Source organism: Delphinapterus leucas, chromosome 16 (assembly GCF_059928025.1).
Source record: "Delphinapterus leucas isolate spDelLeu-1000000601 "Yukka" chromosome 16, BTC_Dleu_Yukka2, whole genome shotgun sequence".
NCBI classification, from domain to species: Eukaryota; Metazoa; Chordata; class Mammalia; order Artiodactyla; family Monodontidae; genus Delphinapterus; species Delphinapterus leucas.
The window spans coordinates 79,166,400-79,181,932 of record NC_143144.1 but is presented as its reverse complement, the minus strand read 5'-3'; the positions used below and the strand labels follow the sequence as shown (position 1 = coordinate 79,181,932).

The 15,533-nt window shown below is 53.3% G+C and overlaps 1 protein-coding gene across 10 annotated transcripts in view; it reads left to right on the top strand.

Moving 5' to 3' along the window:
* Positions 1–15,533, top strand: part of CHST15 (carbohydrate sulfotransferase 15) — a 100,964-nt gene that overhangs the window by 67,366 nt on the left and 18,065 nt on the right. For 8 of the 10 annotated variants that reach the window (XR_016388193.1, XR_016388194.1, XR_016388191.1 and 5 more), the window contains exons 6-7: positions 7,921–8,077; positions 13,893–14,040. Coding sequence is in view for 4 of the 10 variants with exons in the window: in XM_022568512.3 (XP_022424220.1) it covers positions 7,921–8,077; positions 13,893–14,040 (305 nt within the window). In the remaining 6 variants the exon portion in view is untranslated. Of the gene's footprint in view, positions 1–7,920; positions 8,078–13,892; positions 14,168–15,533 lie in introns of all 10 variants that reach the window. The other 2 variants (XM_022568511.3, XM_022568513.3) reach the window with 2 other exon arrangements.

Sequence of the window (15,533 nt, the reverse complement as noted above, 5' to 3'; positions counted from 1 at the left end):
TTCACGGTGTGTGATTCAGTGGACGAAAGGGCCTCCTTCCCAGCTACGTTAAAGGGTACTTATTCCTGTAGGAAAAATAAATATAATCATTATTGATGACACCGTGTCGGAGGTCGGGAAGTGATCAATCAGCGATTTGGATATGGACGCCAGCAAATGGAGAGTAATGTCCGGCTGCTCTGGCTGTCACTTTGGTAACCACGTGTATGTGACCCTCCAGAGCCGCGGAACACTGTGCTCTCACGGGGGGGGGGGGGGTGGATTAGAAGATGTCAGTGAGCCCACGCTGCGGGGCTGCTGGTGATGAAATGTGACCTTTCACACATATGTGGCTGGCCGGCAGGTGCTCCGGGAGCACAGGGAGGCCGGGGCGAGCACGGCCTGGGTTGAGCCCATCCAGCAGCCGTGGCCGCCCCCAGGCATCCACAGCTTCAGCATCTGGCCCGGGTCTTTCCTCCAAGCACGGCTCCCTGAGACGGCCGAGGGGTGAGCGGAAGCCAGGAGAGATGGCGAAGCTCCAGGCCTCCGACAGCCTGCACTTGGCTGGGCGGACCTGACCCTGAGGCTCGAGCTTCTGGGGGCCTCTTGGGCTGGGGGATCCGAGCGACTTCTGACCCAGGCCCTCTGGGGACTGACAGGTGAAAGCCATCAGTCCCTTTGGGGTGATGAAAATGTTCTGGAATTAGATGATGCTGGTGTTTGCGCACGTTTGTGCATTTACTGAAAACGACTACATCGTTCACTTTAAAAGGGTGAATTTTACAGTGTGTGGATTACCTCTCAATTTAAACATGGTATGAACAAAAATATCACAAAAGGACGAGAAACCCGCCGCAGTGGGTGGTCTCACTGAACAAGTAACGCACGAGCCGGAACCTGCAGGGGCCCCACGTTGAGGGAAGGCCGATCAACATGTACCTTGTCCTCTCAGAGCCAGACGGGTAAAATCGAATGAGCTATTTGCAGTGACCAATGAATGGTAGCTTATCCAAGTGATGAAAGGTCAGGAAGTGAGGACGGAAACTGTGACAGGTACCTGAACCTCTGTTTGTTGTTGCTGTGATTTCTAGATGCCCGTGCGGTGGTCCGTAAACGCATCTGCTTTTCCTGGTCACGCCAGTGCCACTCCTGTTCGTCCTGAATGTTTGCTGCTCTATTACACGTGCAGCTGCTCTTCAGTCTCCTGTAACTTACTGAGTAGTTCTGTAACAGAACTCACTCTTGCTTCCAAATCACTCTGCACCTAAAACAATAAAATCTTAAAAACAAACAAAACCCCCAGAGCATCAGCTGGCTAGTGCCCCACTCAAGTCAGCTGCTGACTTGGCTACATCCCTAAACTGTGAGGCTGGGCCAGGTCCTGCTGGGTCAGTGGGCTTTGGGGTCAGGCAGGCCTGGGTGGGTTTGGGGCCAGCCCTGAGGCTTCCTGGGCAGCAGGACCTTAGGAAGCTCTGTAAGACTGGTAACGACAGTGCACATCTCAAAGGCTGGTTATGAACAGGGAAGGAGGATACACGTGCAGTGCCGAGCACAGGGCCGGGGGAGGGCAGCCCTCAGTAGCCACGAGCAGGCACGCGGTGGGTGGACACCAAGAGGATTCTGGGAGCTGAACCTGTACAGCACTCGAGTGAGCCTGGCTGGAGGAGGGGCCCACGGAGTAGTGGTTGCCCCTGTTTTCCGGATGATCAATACACCCATCTCTGCTCACCTGGGCTCAGAGCAGTGCCCTGTCACTGTTGGGTGCATTCAGCTGTGACCTTGGGTAACCACCAAGATTTTACATGTTGAGACCTGCAAGCTCACTGATGGCCACTCCTCTGTTCCCTTGGGAAGAGACGCGATCCCTTCCAGAGGCACCAGGTGGAGGGAGCCCCTGCCACATCCACTCCCCTTCCCAGCCGTGCTGGGGTCCCGGGACCTCTGCCCCGGACAGAAAAGGCGCCTCACCCCCATGAGCAGGCCTGCCATCCCAGGGCCACCCCGGCGGCCTTCAAAATAACCGCAGCACAGAGGCCTGGAATGTCTTTGGACTTATATTTGGAATTGCTGTTGGAAACAGTTCTGGCCACATATAACACCCATCTGTTTGGGAGGGTTTGAGAGTCAGAAGATGAGGTGGTCCCGCAGGAGGGGGGTTGGCAGCACCAAAACTCAGGGCTGGGGGCAGGGATCAGGGTCATCTGGCCCTCACCCAGCCAGGGAGCTCTCAGGCCCTCCAGCCTTGACCTTTGCCACTGGGGCCGCTTCCGCCATGCTGGACGGGATCAAACCAGCCTTTCTTCCTGGCCCTTCTACCTAGGGTCAGTCCTTCAGTAGTCTGGGACATGTCTTCTCCCAGCTCCGAATACCCTTTTAGCTGTTGAAGCTGGCACCCTTCTTGCTGAGTCCTGCTTCTCCAGATGGAACGGCCCCTTCCCCCTTACTGTTTGTCAGCCAGCACTGAAGGCAAGTGTCCTTTGGGGCTGGGACCTGCCAGGGTGGAGGAAGCAACGCCCTCCCACATTCTCAATGCCGTACCTTTGTTAATGCATCCTGGAGTCGCGTCAGTGTCCCTGCAGTTCTGTGAGGATTCGTTATATACTTATGTCAACTAAACCCCTTGTGCACTTTCCAGGTTGGCCTCTTTCCCCTACTTCCTCATTGTACAGTTGGTTTTAAAGACTCAAATGTGGACACTTAGGCTGATTTCTTTACGTTTCCACTTGTTACATGAGTGTGCCTGTAACCGAAAGTGGGGGTCTGGCTGCTCGCTGCTCGAAAGCCAGTAAAGAGGCCAGGTTGGTGGAAGGGAAAGTTTGCTTTACTTTGGATGCCGGCAACCAGCGGGGTGGGGGAGGGCGGACGCCTGTCCAAAGGCTGACTCCCCCTCCCCCGACAATCGGGGCAAGATCTTCTATAGACGGAGGGAGGGGGCTGCGTGCAGAAGCAGCACAGCCAGCTCTGACAGTCATCTTGAAATCGGTCGTCGGTGGTCTGACCAGCGTCATCTCGATTGTTTTAGGTAGAGTTAATCTTCAGTTCCAGGGTCGGTTTGTTCCCATTTCTTTGAGGCCAGTTCTCGGAATTGCGGCAGCTTATGTCGTGGCTACAGTCTGGTCACCATGTAGTTAATTTCCTCCACCTGGTGAGGGTTTCAGTATCTATAAGACAGCTCGCAGGATGTGGCTCAGAATATGATCTGTAGCCCTTGAGGAGGAACTAAAGGTCCTTGGCTTTGCTTTATGACTAAACTGGTATTACTTAGTCTGTTGCACTGTTTTCCTTTGTTTCTGCATTTTCTCACTTCTCTGATTAAACTTATTCTTCGGCTACAGTTTTTCCACAGACAAAAGGCAGGCGGAGGACACGGGGGGCGAGGACACGGGGGGCGAGGACCCTAGGGTGCTCCTCCGTTTCATGCCTACTCTAGCGTTTTGAGGTCCGTTTGGATACTTATTCATGATATGTTTGCTGTCCTTCTCAACGTTTTCTGAATGGTTTTAGCCCGTCCAAGTGGCTTGCACTAATCCAAGGTCATTACCTGACTCTTCTCTAGAGAGTAGTTGTGGGGAAATCATAGTATGGTTCATTGAAGACACATGGCCATCGTCCTCCCGTACACACAGGTCACTCTTCTAGGGTCTCAGGGTGGGAGAGAGGGCTGGCAAAAATGACTCCTCGGGAATCAGGGTTGAGAATCTGGACTAGTTTCTTAGGGGCTCTTGTAACAAATTATCACAAATGTAGTGGCTTAAAACAACAGAAACTTATTGTCTCATGGTTCTGGAGGGCACAGGTCAAAATCAAGGTACTGGCAAGGTTAGTCCCTCCTGGAAGCTCTGAGGGAGAATCCATTCCATGGGTCCCCAGCTTCCTGTGGCTTCTGCAATCCTGGCATCCCTTGGCTTGTAGGTAACACTTCAGTCTCTGCCTCTGTCTTCACATGCCTTCGCCCCATGTGTCCCTGTCCAAGCCTCTTCTTATAGGGACACCAGTGCTTGGATTTAGGGCCCACCGTAAATCCAGGATGATCTCATCTGGAGGTCTTCAATATAATTAGGTCTGCAGAGACCCTATTTCCAAATAAGATCCCATTTGCAGGTACTGGAGGTTAGGACTTGGGCATATCTTTTGGGAAATCTGTAGAATCCAAGTGGGAGAGGGGGAGGGGAGAGGTCCCTGCTCAAATAGGGCATGAAGGACTTGTTACAGACATGCATCCCAGCATGTGTGTGGGCTCTAGGAAGCCCACCACCCACCCTGTGGGCAGATCCAGGGTCCCTGGGGGACTGAGGGGCAGGAGAAATCTCCCGTCACCCTCCTGAGGAGGTGGGCCTGGCCATGAACCTGATTCACAGAAGGTGGGGTCCTGAGTTCATTTCACTGTACCCCGAACAGATGACGATCAGTATTCTCACCCTGGTGGGCCTGGGCTGGCCTGGTTGGACCATTGAACACGTCCCAGTTTGTCCCCTAGAATTACCTCTTGATCTCTAGAGAATTGTATGGAAAGATTCTTTATCAAGTTAATATTCTTCATGAAGTTACTATGTGTTTAAAATTCAGCCAGGTTTAGAGGCTCTTGTTTTATTTATGAGCCACACGCCTACAAGAAATGTTATTACCACAAAATAAACTCAGCGTGGAAAGCTTGAGCCGAGGGTTGGGTTCTTAAGTGGCAGTTTACGTGATAGAATTCCAATTCTGCCAACAAATTTGGATAGCTGTGTGGGAGTCCTTGGTAAGAACTCTGGACTTGGACTTCCAATTAGGTACAGATTTTGATGACAGTTTCAGAGGCGTCTTTCTTGGGCAAAGTCGTAATATCGACAGCACTTACAGGAAATGTGTGAGCCAGAAGAAACCTCCATCAGACCCATTGCCACAAGGTGCCCAGTTGCGTACAGCTCAACTGCACTTTGAGGTCCATGCAAATCTGGTTTTGGCGTTTATTCATCCGCTTTTAGATTCTACTATGACCGACCCTGCAGTGACAGGTGCCATGTTTGTCTTGATGGAGGTCCTGTTTTTGAAGGGGGAAAACAGCACAGCCAATGTGGGGGGACACTTGTAATGGGGGGACAAATGTAGTGTCATCTGGGTCCTGTATTTGGGTGAACATGGATCTGGGGGAGGATCTACTCACCTGAGCATCTCTAACGACTAGTCTTGAAGCAAGTCATTTTGGAGGTTTGGCTGACCAGGCTGAGATGTACGGACACTTTCCAGTGTGTGTTCGGATTCTAGGCAATCTGTGAGCAGATCCCAAACATCTCAAGACTTCTCAGAGGTGTCCTCTGTGGACACTGGCAGTGGATGATTTCTAAAGGGCCGTGTAGAAGGCACTGTGCCAAACGCCGGAGGGGAAGACAGTCTGGTCCCTGAGAAGCTCTGCTCTTTTTAGGAAATCTTTGGAAACGCCTACAGCTGTAGCGAGAGGTGAGGGGTGCTGGGGAAGGAGTGTTTGCAGCTGACCTGTGCACCAAAGGCACTGCCGTCTCTGCAGGGGTGAGGTTGGCTGAGTGCCACGACAGAAGCCCTGGGTGCAATCAGCGGTGCACATCTACAATCCCCAGACCTGTGGGTACCTAATACGATTTGCTGAATTTCCTTCCCTGGAAAGAGGGAAGCTATAGGTTGGAGAAGTTGGCAGAATAGAAAGTATGGAGCTGAGAAAGAGAGAAACGTGACACCACAGAGCAGGGAGCCAGTCCGAATCAGCCTGGTTTCTGGGCAGCTGGGGGTTGAGTGTGAGGGTGTCGGGCAGAGCAGTGGGGGGCCCTAGAGGGTGTGCATTGAAAAAGGCATAAGACAGAAACAAAGGGGTGATTTTTGAAAAGCAAAAAAAGATAAAGACTTACCCTTTCTGCCTGCAGAAACAGAGGAGAAAAGGGCATAGGAAACTCACAACAGAACTCAGAAGTTCTGTTAATATAAAAAATGACTGGGGGGCTTCCCTGGTGGCACAGTGGTTGAGAGTCCGCCTGCCGATGCAGGGGACACACGTTCGTGCCCCGGTCCGGGAAGATCCCACATGCCGCGGAGCGGCTGGGCCTGTGAGCCATGGCCGTTGATCCTGCGCGTCCGGAGCCTGTGCTCCGCAACGGGAGAGGCCACAGCAGTGAGAGGCCCGCGTACCACCAAAAAAAAAAAAAAAAAAAAAAAAGAAGACTGGAGAGTTCCCTGGTGGTCTAGTCGTTAGGATTTGGTGCTTTCACTGCTGTGGCCCAGGTTCAATCTCTAGTCAGGGAACCGACATCCCGCAGGCCATGTGGCATGGCCCCACCCCCCCCCAAAAAAAAAGAAAGAAAAAATTACTGGGTGACAATGGAATAAGGTTTATACTGGGCTGCTGTGTATGTACTATCTTATCTACTTTTACGGATGTTCAGAATTCCCCCAAATTAAATAAATAGGGGAGTGCCGTAATAATAGATACATTAACTGATCCCATCCAATATGACCTGATACATCTATGTTTTAAAAAACTACAAAATATGCAGATATATGTTTGTGCACGGAAAACTTCTGGAAGGATATATAAGAAGCTGATAACGAGGGTCACCCCTGGGATGTCTATGGATTATCTTGTTTATACGCCACGAGGAAAGCACAATTAGTACTCCTGTTTTACAGACGAATTTAATGCTAGACACCGCGTCCCCGCTATGACTTAGAGTACGGGAGAGAGAGCGGGCCTGGGCATCAAAAGTTGAGACCACAGGGGAAACTGGGGCCAAAAACTTAAAACAAGGCTGTGCTCGTTACAGTGCTGTAACTTGCTTTGTTTTACTTATTGTTTATTTGATATAAGAAAAGAATTATCCCGTGGTAAAAGAAAGTATCTGTCTGTAATGTTGAAAGTCCAGTAAAGTATATTTTCAGAAGATTTGCGGAAAAGAAAGAGAGAAAGAAAATTATTCTGACTCGTGTTAAAGAATGGTAAAAGGCAGTTTATTCAGGGCTGTAGCAATAGGTGCAGGGACCCCTGTGGTCGGGTCTTGCAGTAGGGGAACGAGATCGTGGCCAACTCCAAATACAAGGAAGAGTGGGAATTTATAGCCAAGGAGGATGTGGGTCGGTGGATGGGAAGTTACTAAGAAGAAACAGCAGGGGTAAGGGGGGGGGGTTGGCTAAACGGACCTAGCAGGATTCTTGTTGAAATTCGGCGATACGGAGACCCACAAGGAAGTCTAAAACTCAAGGCCATGTTGGGAAAAAGGTTCAGAGGAACCTGAGAACAGTTTGGTCAAAGAGAGACGCTGTCTGCTCCTGTGTGAAAACACTGTTACATACGTGTGGTGGGGTTTGTGTGAACAGATCCATGTGTGTGGACACACATGTAGGCCTACAGGCCTCTGCATGCGTACATGGGGGTATTTTTACACTGTGTTAAAAAATAGGTCTCTATCAACCTAGAAAGATACGTTTCATAATTTTTGTTTTAACGTTCAGAGTCTGTGGTAAGGGCTGGGAATTTCACGCGGAATTGTAATACGGGGAGAGCGACAGCTGTTCCGTTATTACTGCCGCCGGCAGAGGAGAGAGGAACCGGAGGGGACGTAAAATTTTCACGGCCTCTCTCTGCTGTTGTACGGTCTTTGTAATCTGGTGTTTCGAAGTTCACTGTTACTGTGAAAACAGTCACGGCTTGAGGCGCCTAGAAAGAACCAAAAAAAAAAAAGAAACCACAGAAACTACGGGTGGCTTGTCTGGGGCCAGGAGAGCGGGTGGCCCTGGGATGGGTGAGGGTGTCCAGGGTGGTAGGAAGTGGCTCTCTGCCGGGGCGGTGGGGCGGGGGGTGGGGGGGTGGCGAGAGGAATGGTTGTGTTTTAATGAACCAAATGAGGTCATACAATTGCTTGTAGATTTCCATTGTCACTCCGATGTCGAGATTTCACATTCCCGGTGGTAAAAGATACCCATTTGTTTTATTCACAGGTTGTACTCAGACTATCTCTACTTTGCAAGTTCGAATAAATCTGCGGATGACTTCCATGAGAAAGTGACAGAAGCGCTGCAGCTCTTTGAAACTTGCGTGCTGGGTTATTCACTGCGCGCCTGTGTCTACAACAACACTCTTAACAACGCCATGCCTGTGCGTACGCGGAGGGGCTGCTCGGCGGTTATTATGCGAGGGCATTGTGCATCGGGATTTTAGCAGATAAACAGAGAAGCATTTTAATGTGCAAATGCCTCTCCCCGCGCCTTTGAGCGGTGGCTAATGCAAAACAAATATTCATGGATGTAAAAACTGTAAAAGCTGATGGACCCTTTCAGCTGGCTCCCTGCTTTCTCCCGCGCCGATCTCCCAGTTACAATGCTCTCTCCTCCCTCTGCGAGAGAATGAGGGCGCATTTAGGAAAGCACACCCTGCAATTAGGATTGGCAGACCGACTCTCTGATTGTCTTAAGAGCGTTCTCTCCAATGCTGGATTGTTTTGTTGGTTTAAAAAATTACCCACCAGTGACTTTCAGTGTCTCCGACAGGGTCTTAATGGAAACATATTTTCCATTGATCCCTTTTTTCTTTGTTCTTGTTTGCCTTCAGGAATATAGCTGTACGTTTCTTGCCCATTTTTTTTTTTTTTTTTTTAAAGCACAAGAAGCTGTTAATGGTGAATTCAGCACGGTTTAGCTAAGGGATGGTTTTCTGCTGCACAGCACCCGGGGTTGTCCTAAGTGCCTTTTCAGCAGGTTTGCCGCAGTGGGTAAGCCTTCTTCAGCGAAGCTAATATGTCACCTGCCCCGGAGCGTGGTTCACAGCCTTGCTCTGCTGAGCGTGCCATGTGGTGAGATCTGCTTGAGGTGGAGGCTTGGGAACCCCCAGGTGCGGTGGGGTTCAAAGTCAAGAGGGTTCACCCCCTCTTCCTCATTATCTAGGCCATCTTATCTGGCAGGATGCACAGAGGCCGTAGGTAGGATTCCAGGCTGTCCCGCTGGAATTTATAGTCTGGCAGGGAGGATGCACACAGAGGATCGACACAGAATCCGGCTGGGGCGTGGGGTAGAAGGAGTGGCCTTTGGAGCCAGAGAGTGGTGTGTGTTCAGTTCCCACTCGGGCAGCTGACTCTGGGCAGTTGTCTTAGCTTCTCTGAGACTCAGTTGCTTCATCATAAAATGGGGTAATAGCACTGCTTTACTAGGCTGTGGTAAGGGTTAGAGAGTGGTAGTTCATTCGCGTGTAGGGGCTGAGAAGGTAATCCTTTTCCTCTACCCATCTCAGGTTCATTGACCGGGGGCCCTGTAAATTAGACTGACGGAAGATAAAGAAGAGAAAAGCAATCAGAAGTTTATTAACACATGCGTATGCACACGTGCACATATCCACGGGAGCCCCGGTGATGAGTAACTCGGATGGGTGGTTGGTTAGAACTCGGGCTTATATAGCGTCTTAACAAGAGAACCATAAATATGTAGAGAAGTGACAAGACAAAGGAAAAGGACTTTGACTTTCTAGGGTGGCAAATTGTGGGAAGGCAGATGTATGTGGGAGCCAGTGGTCAATAAGGGCTAGTTTTAGCAAGGTCTGTCATGTGGACTCCTTTGGTGCTGTCTCCAGGCTGATCAGGGTCTAGAGTTGTCCCCAGTGATTAACTTCTGTCCTTCCTGCTAGAGAGAGGATGAGGGGCACCTTGCAGGGCATCATCTTGTTCGGTCCTCTCCGTTTCCCTGAAATCCAAGCCCATTTTACAGATGAGGACACAGAGGCTCACAGAGGTTAACTCTCCCACCCAGAGTCACGTAGCTTGTGATGGGCAGGCTCAGGGTTTAATCCCGGGCCCCATGGCCTTTGATGAGGCTCACGGCCTTTCCACCTTCCCTAGCTGGCTCCTAAAAAGGAGGGTTTGAACCGGCGGGAGGCACGTGCTTTTTAATTCAATTCCATGAATTGCTGAGGCATCTCTGGTCAGAATGAGACCCCAGGGCAGGATCAGTGACAGGATGGCGGGGCCGTGAGGTCATGCGGATCACCGTGACCCTTCGGTCCCTGGAGAGCTCCTGCATAGTGGGAAGAGCCAGGAAGGCGAGAGCGGTCGGAGACCCTCCTCTTCGGGGTGAACCTTCATTTCTGGGATGAGAGAAGCGAATTTCCCTCCAGCTGTGAATCCCAGCTCAACCACAGTGCGGGGAGGCCCATCTTTTTCATACGTACGTGGAGCGGGGCGCTACCCCGCTTAAGACCTTCCCTGCCTTCCTGTGGCCCCTGAGCGCACGAGCCCGCCCCGCCCACCAGTCCACCTCCTCCAGGCCACCTCCCCTGCCTCCCTGTCCACTGCTGCTCTCCAGCCACGCTCTCTCCTGCTAGGTCCTTGTGCCTCAGAGCAAGGCTTTGCAAGGTGTGCTCCCTGGACCAAGAAAATCTGTCCCCCCGGGAACTTGTCAGAAATGCAAACTCTCAGGTTGAGCCTCAGACCCCAGAATCAGGAACTTTGGGGGTGGGCCCATCAGTCCAGTCTGTTTAACAGCCCTCCAGGTGGGTGTGTTTTGTGCTTGGCCTGGAGAAGCCTGGTTCCAGAGCCTTCCACACTCCCCTCCCCGGCACGTGCTTCTCCTGGTTTTTGCAGGACTCCTCACCTTTCAGGTCTGGCTTCAATCTGACCTTCTGTTCTCTCTCTCTCTACACTATTCATTTCCCCACAGCATGTGTCACAACTGGCGATTATAGATAATTGTTTCTTCACCATTTTAGCTCTGTCTCCACTAGATTACAAGCGCCACGTGGCCAGGGGCCACGTCTGTTACATAGCAACGTCTCTCCATTGCTTAGCAGGGTACCTGGCGTGCAGGATGCACTAGATTATTTGCAGAATGAATGAATGGGGAGTTTGTGAAACTAGTGGAGAGGCTGAGTAGAGAGTTCCAACCAAATCCCTAATGGGGACCAGAGAGGTTTGGCATGTGCCTGTCAGGGGAGACTCTGCACTGGCTCCTTAGCTGTTTCCCAGCACGGCGGTGGGGGGGGGTGGGAGACAGGCCTCAAGCGCAAGTACCTGGCTTCAGGACCAGGCTCTGGAGGGTCTTCTCCGCTGACCCTGGGCAGGCAGGACCCCGCACTCCCTGGGCCTTGGTTGGTTTTTCCATCAAGAGCCGGCTGAAGCAGGTAACCTCAAAGGCTTCTCTCCGCTCTGGTGTTTTAAAATTTTAAATGTATCGGGCACGTCCCCTAAATAACCTTTTTATGTTCATTCCATTTTGGTTCTCTGGCCGGTACTGGGGAAGGGTGCGGAAGAAGTGTTGAGTGGGCTGTCTTGGGTTTGTCGGTACTTACGCTGCGCATACTGTAACTGTCCCTCGAGGTGAGCGGCGCTTCCCTTAACTGGTCGGGGGCTGGGGGCTGGAGTGAGCCAGAGGATGCAGTGTTCAGGGGGCCAGGGGAGGCTTCCCCACCTCTCTTCCCCTGAAGAGCCCCCAGGTTCGTTCCCTGCCTGCCCCCAGCGGCCCCTCCGCTGCCGGACCAGCCCTCCTGGGAAAGAAGACTCCGCTGCTGGAGGCCTGGGCCAGGGGAGGGGGCTCTCCCCACGAAGACACAGACACGCTTTCGGGGCAATACTGTCACCCGTGGACAGGTGCAGGGACCTCTGCAGCTACTTTAAAACACCCTCATCCTGCCGCAAACTCCCAGCTCCTTTCCTTCCAGAAGGTTCTGAGTAGCAAAGGCGGGGTCCCCGGAAGATATAAAGCTCATCAGGCTGGTCCTCCCTGGGAGGGGCCGGCCTGGGAGGCTGACAAAGAACCGAAAAGCTCTCGATGGCTTAACAAGGACACGTTCTCATAGCGGTTTGTCTGTGTTGGAGGCGACGCGTGTATTTATTTCCGAGGCTGGCACGTGCTCATTTTCTCTTTAGCTCTGGCCCAGCTTGACGTCTTTTCCTGAGCTGGTGTCTAAGGTAGTGACAACCTGAGGGCTGTAGGCAGCTAATGAATTTTGGAGACAGCTTCTCCCCTCTAATTGTTTTTCTTCCTCCACCACCTCCCACACAATTAGAAAAACAATGAAATGGAGTGAGACTAGCAAGAGATGAAACTAGTGCCTGTACCTATTTTGTCAAGCGTTTCAGCGTCTTATTGTTGCCACCGCGTTCAGTGTGAGTGGCTGGGCGCAGGCCACTTGCAGCGGGGATGATGGAAGAGCCTGGTCCCCGCCCTGGAGGAGCTCAAGGTCAAGCTGGGAAGGAGAGGAAGTAGGATGTGAAAGTGTCGGCTGCAGGAACTGAGACTGGGCGCTGGGAGGGGGTGGGCCGGGAGTCCAGTCAGACCAGGGACTTGCCCCACGTGGAGAGCCAGGCGAGGCCAGGCATTGGCGTGGGAAGCTCACGCTCAGAGACTAGAGGTGGGAGCGCCAGTCAGGGGGCTGTGACAGTGCCAGACAGGCGCTGATGTGGCCTGAACAGAGACGAGACGGGGGCAAATGAGAAGCAATTGGGAAGACCACAGCGAGGCAGAGCCAGAGGCAGGACACGGAGCCGGGTCCCAGAGGACGTGGTGGGTAGGGGCAGGGGTGGGAGTGCCGGAGAAGGGGGGCCTCCGAGCAGAAAGGGAAGGGCCTGTTCCTTTTTGGAACCTTGCCAAGAGTTTAGAGCCCACTTTGAACTTAGAGGGGGCAGTCCCCAAGACTGCTCTTCCTTCTGACTCCATGTGCAAGCTGGGTGCAGTCCCCCAAACCACTGTCGGGTTCAGTAATTCACTAGAAGGAATCACAAGACACGCTGATGGCTGTTATACTCGAGGTTGCGGTTTATAGCAGGGAAGGGTCACAGACTAAACTCAGCCAAGGGAGGAAGCACATGCGATGATACACACAGAGTGCTGCCATCCAGGGAAGCCCACCCAAGCCTCTGGTGTCCCAAGCACTTCTTGAGCCTCCCTCACGTAGCACCTGCCTGACCGACCTTTACTGCCCAGTCCCTCCTGGAGGTCAGGCCGGCACTGCGTGGCCCAGAGCCCGCATCATAACTCACACTGTTAGACTGTCCAGTGGCCAGGCCCCCCGAGGCAAGCAAGATACCCTTACCAGGCAGGACATTCCAGGTGGCCAGAGATCACCTTCCAGGAGCCGAGGACAAGGGCCAGACCTCTCTGTGGTCAGGTCCATGCTTCACCGCATGCTTGCAGCTTGGCATGAGACAAGGCTCAGGAGGAGGTTGGACCCCGATGCGTAGGTGGAAAGGGATGGCTTCGTACAGCTCTGCTTGTATTGGGGTGTGCTCACACACTCAAGGTCATGGACGGCCGTGTGACGCCAGGCGTCTGGCTGTTCCCCCTCGGGGCTTGTTGCTGGAGCATTTGCCGCTGTTTCTCACGGCTGTGCTGCGCTGGGCATAGGAGCTGAGGCAGCCGGGATATGTGCAAAGAACATTCGCGCCATCGGTGGGTATGACCTTGGCCTCTCCGTTCTCCCCACTCCTCACTATGAAGTGGTGTGGAGCTACCTGCAGGGTTGACCTGAGGATGGCATGGGACCCTGAGGGTGGGAATCCTTTGTGTGGGGGGCACCAAACCCATCATGGAGAAGCAAGAACACGTGACGTTTAAAATCCAACCTCTGGGGCTTCCCTGGTGGCACCGTGGTTGAGAGTCCGCCTGCCGATGCGGGGGACGCGGGTTCGTGCCCTGGTCCGGGAGGATCCCACATGCCGCGGAGCGGCTGGGCCCGTGAGCCATGGCCGCTGAGCCTGAGTGTCCGGAGCCTGTGCTCCGCAACGGGAGAGGCCACAGCAGTGAGAGGCCCGCGTACCGCAAAAAAAAAAAAAAAAAAAAAAAAAAAAAAAAAATCCAACTTCTGAAGGCAGTTGTTCGCTGGGACAACTCTTCACTGTTGGTTTATAATGACGTGTGTAATACGTTTGGAAAAGCGCCTTTGGTGTCGGAGGAATTACCCCTGAACTAACGCCTGCCTTCTTCGGTCCTAGGTGAGGCTGCAGGTCGGGCTGTACGCCGTGTACCTTCTGGACTGGCTCACGGTCTTTAATAAAGAACAGTTCCTCATTCTCCGCCTGGAAGACCACGCCTCTAACGTCAAGTACACCATGCACAGGGTCTTCCAGTTTCTCAGCCTCGGTATGAATGTCGCACTGGAGGCCCACGGAGCAGGGCGCGAGCTCCGAGGACACCGGCTCTGTGAGGCGCTCCCCGCGTCCCACGCAGACCCCTGAGCCGAGCAGGGCGGGGCTGAGCCGGGAGGCCAGTTAGTACCTGTTTGTCAAGCACCACGTGCACACGGGGCCTTGCGCATGGTGTGGGGAGCCGTCTCTGGGGAGGAAGAGATGGCCTCTCGTCTGGGAGCTCCCTCACTGGAGGGAGAGGAGGAAGCCGAGGCTCGAATAACCGAGTAACTGGCAGAGTGACATGGGGGAGGTTAGCGATCTCATGGTGGGTCCGTACACGTGACTTGGGGGCCCAGCCGCTGAAGCGATCCTGGAAGGGAGGGTGTGAGCTGCGCCTTAAGGATGGACAGGGTGTCTGGGCTCCTGGGACCGTCTCGCAGAGGCCTCAGGGCCTGGGGGTCGGGGGGGATGGACAGGTCCGTGCTTGTCTCAGCTTTGCTGGGAACCCCTGGAGGCACAGCCCTGTGGCTGGGTTTGGGCTCCTGGGCCTCTAGGGAGGGGAGCCTGCCCCCAGCCAGAGGAGACCATCCCCCTGAGTCCCAAGGGGCACTTTGTGGCAGCAGGCCAAATCGCTGGCAACGGTGACGGCTGGTAGAGGAGTGTACGTGGGTGCAGGGTGCTCCCCCGTAGGTGGCACCCAGGACCACTGGAGAGGCTGGAGCATCCTGCACATTCCTCCCCAGAAGCCCCCACGGCCCTGTCTCATGAGCTTGCCTGGGAATTTTGTTAATTGAACTTTTCCTGAAATCTGTTTGCCCACCACTGGGACTCGGGACCCTTTTGTCATTTGATTTTCTTTTTCCTTTTCTTGGAGAGCCTGTAACGTGATGGAGTGTGATTACTTTTTCCTTTTAAGGCCTAGAACCATTTTTATTTGATTTGGCCACCTGTAGACTCTGTCACATTCATGAGCTTGTCTTTAATCCCTAAGATGGACAGTAAGGCCAGTTCTGTTCCTTCCCTGTCACGTAACCCGAGGACACTGGGATGTAGTTTTTCTGTGCATGGGCTCAGGACTTCAGACTGATCGCGAGGACCCGGGACACAGAGGCCTGAGCAGTGGTCCTGGGGGTTAAGCGAGTGAGAGGCTTGCAGTCCCGAGGGCTGAGGGTGGAAGTGGCAGCCTCAGGGGGCAGCACGAGGCCTCTCCCCATGGATGTGCCTGCTGCAGGTGGAGGTTCAGCCAGTGGGGGTCTCTGGGCACAGGTGGCCTCTCCCCTTCCCCCATGGCCACTTGACAGCACGACACACAGGGTGAAATATGGCCCCATCAGGAGGCCCTTTGCATCGGCCTGAAGTAGAAGCAGTGGGGGCAGACTTCCAGTGGCTGGTGAGCAGGAGAGGCTACGTGCAGGGACTGTGTGTGGCAGGTCGCCCAGTTACCCAAGGACAGGCTGGCTCCCGTTTACGGGCAGTTGGAAATGAAACTGCGCCCCAGAGCCCCAG